This window comes from Sinocyclocheilus anshuiensis, unplaced genomic scaffold (assembly GCF_001515605.1).
Source record: "Sinocyclocheilus anshuiensis isolate Anshui unplaced genomic scaffold, SAMN03320099.WGS_v1.1 scaffold371, whole genome shotgun sequence".
NCBI lineage: Eukaryota > Metazoa > Chordata > Actinopteri > Cypriniformes > Cyprinidae > Sinocyclocheilus > Sinocyclocheilus anshuiensis.
Window position 1 is genome coordinate 1,526,293 of NW_015549597.1, and position 4,051 is coordinate 1,530,343.

The following is a 4,051-nucleotide window of genomic DNA, read 5'->3' on the forward strand; positions in this document are numbered from 1 at the left end:
TCATTTTATTGGGATGTTCTCTTTTATTCTGGACGGCAAGGGCAGTGACTGTACCATCGAGCGTATTTTGCAGTATTAAACACGTATTTATACCGATTTCATCAGGCTCCGAAAATCAGAGAGCGGCATCAGAACAGGGTGTTCAACGCACCACCGTTTCCGTTTAAAAAACGTTTTGCACCGTTTTTTGTCGGGGCTGAACGCAGCCCTGTTGTTCTCTCTGTCAGACACATGCACACAACACTGGCTTGCGAAGGTCAGCTGACACATTAACAAAGAGACACACACTGAGGTCAGGACAAGCCAGACAGCTTAAAATCAAACACTGATTCATTTTCTCCCTCTTGTTCTCCTTGTTCATTTAATTCAAATAAAGAAAGAAAAAGAAAAAAAAAAAGGAAAAGTGCTGCTGCAGGAATTTATACAGAACAAAAATTAAACAAAGTGTAATATTTACAAACCAAATAAAACAAATCGTTGTGTATGATGTAACCACACAAATAAGGAAATTAAATAAATGAATTAATAAAACTACTAGCAGGGAATCTTCTCGCTCGTTTTGTATGGTTTTGATTGCGTCTACGTAAAATTCCATGAGCCAATCAGAAGCCGCGACATACTCATGACGCAGCGATACAGTCTAAACACGGAAGCGTGGGACGTGGGTGAGGTGGGCGATTCCAGTCAGATCTACTGAAACGCAAGCAGAAACTCCTTCACGTATTAGTAATTTTAGTTATTAGCATGCCAACATACACAGCGTGACAACATACAGAAAACTATTTTATTCAAAAATATATTTTGTGAGATAATGTGCATGAGGTGCAATGTGTGAGACTGCTGTTACAGTTGAGTGTGAAAATTCAAAGTAAAAGACCTGAAGTCATTGATTTTGGTTTTTCGTTTGGCTTAGTGGCTCGTTTGTGTTTAATGCACACGTGTTAACTGATGTGCAGATGGCAGAGATGGAGGACTGTGAAGGGGTGATTGCCACAGAGCGCTATGGCTCACAGGAGTCATGGAAATACCTGCTGAAGGATGGGAGGATGAAGAGACAGAAGGATGCAGCGCACGGCAGACTGGCGGGAAATTCAGTCTCTGGCGTGTTTAAAGTGCGCGACTGACACAGAAAAACACGGAAGTCTTTCAGATCCTTTACACAAACTCTCTGAGACATCACTAACTGCTCTCTCCTCTCCCAGAGTGTTTTCCTGCCACAGGGGTATCCTGAGAGTGTCAGTGAGGATTACGTACAGTATCAGCTCTGGGACACTGTGCAGGTACAAGTGCCATAGATCTGACACTCATGTAGTGCTGAAGATTCTTTGATTTTGTTGTTGGGGGAAAATTCATTAGCCAAACATAAAGATTTTTGGCAAAATTAAAAAATATTAACTCTTAATATGGGCAGAAACAGAAGAAATACCCCACAGTTAATTTATTGCTCAATAAAAAGTGAAAATAGTTTACTGCATTTAGCCGGAGGTGGACAAAGTACACAACTCCATTACTTGAGTGAAAGTACAGATACTGCTGGCCAAATATTACTCCATTACAAGTGAAAGTTGTAAAGAGATTTTTACTTAAGTAAAAGTACAGAAGTACTTGCTTTTAAAAGTATTCAAGCAATAAAAAAACACTGGAATAAAAATTGCCACAACAAAATATCTTTCCTGTCACTTTTGATCAGTTGAATCCAACTTTAAAAGTAATAATTTCTTTATTAAAAAAAAACAAATCTTACTGACCCCCCGATATATATAATTTTCCAGCTCTCTGTCTGGCACACTCGCCACACAGGCTTCACTGAGGGGTGTTGGGGTTGGAAATCAAGAAGCAACAGTTGCAGCAGCTACAATAACGTGGTTGCTTAGGGGTATGTGCACAAATTACTTCTGTTCATTTGTGAATGCATGCTTTTCTAACCATTTTCTCCCTCTTTATTTCAGATGGAACTGGGATGCTGGGAAGAATACTTTTTGCTTGGCTCAAAGGGTAATATTTGACCAGCCATTCAGATTGGGAAGATGTTTTGTTTTATAGTACTTAATTGTGACCTTGTACTTCAGGAGCAAGTTAGATTCTGAAGCCAAAAAATGGAGGTACGGTACACTAATTACTTTCATTTCAGTTTTAGTTTGAGTAAACATTTTAATGTAATACTTTTCATAAGTATTTTACATCATAATGTCTTTCTCGTCTTTTCAGGCTCTTCGCTGACATTCTTAATGACGTGGCAATGTTCATGGAGATTGCAGCCCCTCATTTCCCTCCTTTTTTCACTCTAATCGTCTGCATTGCTGGGATATTTAAGGTAAAATATTACCAGCATCTTCCTCTAAACCTTAAATCAGCTTGACAGTAATTAGCTATGCATATTCCTCTATTTCTGTCATTCCAGTCCATTGTAGGAGTCGCTGGTGGAGCAACAAGAGCTGCCTTAACTGTCCATCAAGCTCGCAGAAACAACATGGCTGATATCTCCGCCAAAGATGGGAGCCAGGTTTTTATTCACTTTCTCTCATGTACTTCATGATAGTTGTTCTTTCTTGAATTTCCCAGCTAAATTCCCTCTTAGTGAGGGAAATTGAAGTCAGTATGTGTGTCAGTGGTTTCAGGGATTAGTGTATGATTTCTCTGCTTTTTTGTCTTGACAAGGAAACCCTGGTGAACCTGGCAGGACTGCTGGTCAGCCTGGCACTCATCCCGCTTGTAACAGATAACCCATTGTGAGTTACACCCTGATATGTAAGCCACGGTCTACATGAAGTGTGTAGCAGATACTGATTTGTGCTCTTTTATTCAGGTTGACGTTCATCCTGTTCTTCCTGTTCACTGTTCTCCACCTGTTTGCCAATTACAAAGCTGTTCGTTCTGTTGTTATGGAAACCCTTAATGAGGCTCGCTTGTCCATAGTCCTCCATCAGTACCTGCTTCATGGTCAACTGCTTAGTCCAGTGGAGGCCAATCAGAAGGAGCCTGTGTTCTTGTGTACGGCCTTAAAACCTGATCACTTTTAAATGCCTTTCTTGTTCATTTAATGATTCATTATGCATCTAATTAACGGAATTCTATTCCTCTTCGCAGCGCTTGGAAGGACAGTTCCCATAAAGTTGGGTGTGAGGCTTGGAGACATTGTTCAAGAGTCTGTTCATCTGCTTTTATATTCATTTACTAATTACAAATATATTGTTGTTGTGAAATCAGTATTGACTGTTAAAATGTCTTATTGACTTCAAGGCCAGGAGAACTGCAGCTGGCGTTGAAGAACAACAGCAAACCGTATCTCATTGGAATCAAAAATGGTACAAAAACCTCCCAAATTCTGCTATATAAACAGAGGTCAGACATAATAACATGATCTGAAATGACATTAGGGAATTTATGCTGAACTATTAACAGAACAGCAATGACACATTTATGGGATGCATTTTTTTCCCCAGGTACTGTGTGTGTGTGTCTGGGAAGCGATGCTTCTGTGCGTGATGAAATCATGGCAGCATGTCAGGCCCTGTGTCTTCGTGCTGTGCTGCACGATGATTCCTCTCCGAGCGGTGCGCTCAAGCAGCTCTCAAACACTAAGGGTAAGCACTTGTTCAGTTGTGATGAAAGAGATCTTCATTTCATATTTATCTTTAGATGCGTAGTACTGGTTACGCTTGCTGATCAAGGCATGGTAGCTTCTTTTCTTTAAGTCAGGTTAGTCAGGTTAAGACACCAAATTAAAATGAATGCAGATGAAAGCAAGGCTGACATATTGTCGGTTGAACAATCGGTATGTTGTTAAATCTATTGAATACAATATACAATCTATTGAATGCCCTGTACTACTTCTGTTCTTCACAGCCTCGTTTTCATTTCTTTCAAAAAATTAAATATGGTACCATCCTAAGGTCTCTGACACTGTTTTATTTTCTAGACCCATGGGAGTTAGTATCACAGAGTCATAAGATGATTAATCAAAATTTCCAGACATTCCTAAAAGGTAAACGTGTAATGCATGTTGCAATAAAAATTTTGCATTGAGCGACCAAAACCCCCCCCCCCACAC

The 4,051-nt window shown here is 39.9% G+C and overlaps 1 protein-coding gene across 1 annotated transcript in view; it reads left to right on the forward strand.

Annotated features, from left to right (window-relative positions):
* The first annotated feature begins 418 nt into the window (after positions 1-418).
* Positions 419-4,051, forward strand: part of LOC107658510 (RUS1 family protein C16orf58 homolog) — a 4,402-nt gene continuing 769 nt past the window's right edge. Inside the window, exons 1-14 of the mRNA XM_016447098.1 lie at positions 419-670; positions 957-1,112; positions 1,203-1,281; positions 1,763-1,876; positions 1,950-1,995; positions 2,070-2,102; positions 2,209-2,314; positions 2,402-2,503; positions 2,659-2,729; positions 2,807-2,991; positions 3,088-3,145; positions 3,241-3,305; positions 3,444-3,584; positions 3,920-3,985. Of these exons, the coding sequence (XP_016302584.1) occupies positions 623-670; positions 957-1,112; positions 1,203-1,281; positions 1,763-1,876; positions 1,950-1,995; positions 2,070-2,102; positions 2,209-2,314; positions 2,402-2,503; positions 2,659-2,729; positions 2,807-2,991; positions 3,088-3,145; positions 3,241-3,305; positions 3,444-3,584; positions 3,920-3,985 (1,270 nt within the window). The 5' untranslated portion in view covers positions 419-622. The remainder of the gene's footprint in view (positions 671-956; positions 1,113-1,202; positions 1,282-1,762; positions 1,877-1,949; positions 1,996-2,069; positions 2,103-2,208; positions 2,315-2,401; positions 2,504-2,658; positions 2,730-2,806; positions 2,992-3,087; positions 3,146-3,240; positions 3,306-3,443; positions 3,585-3,919; positions 3,986-4,051) is intronic.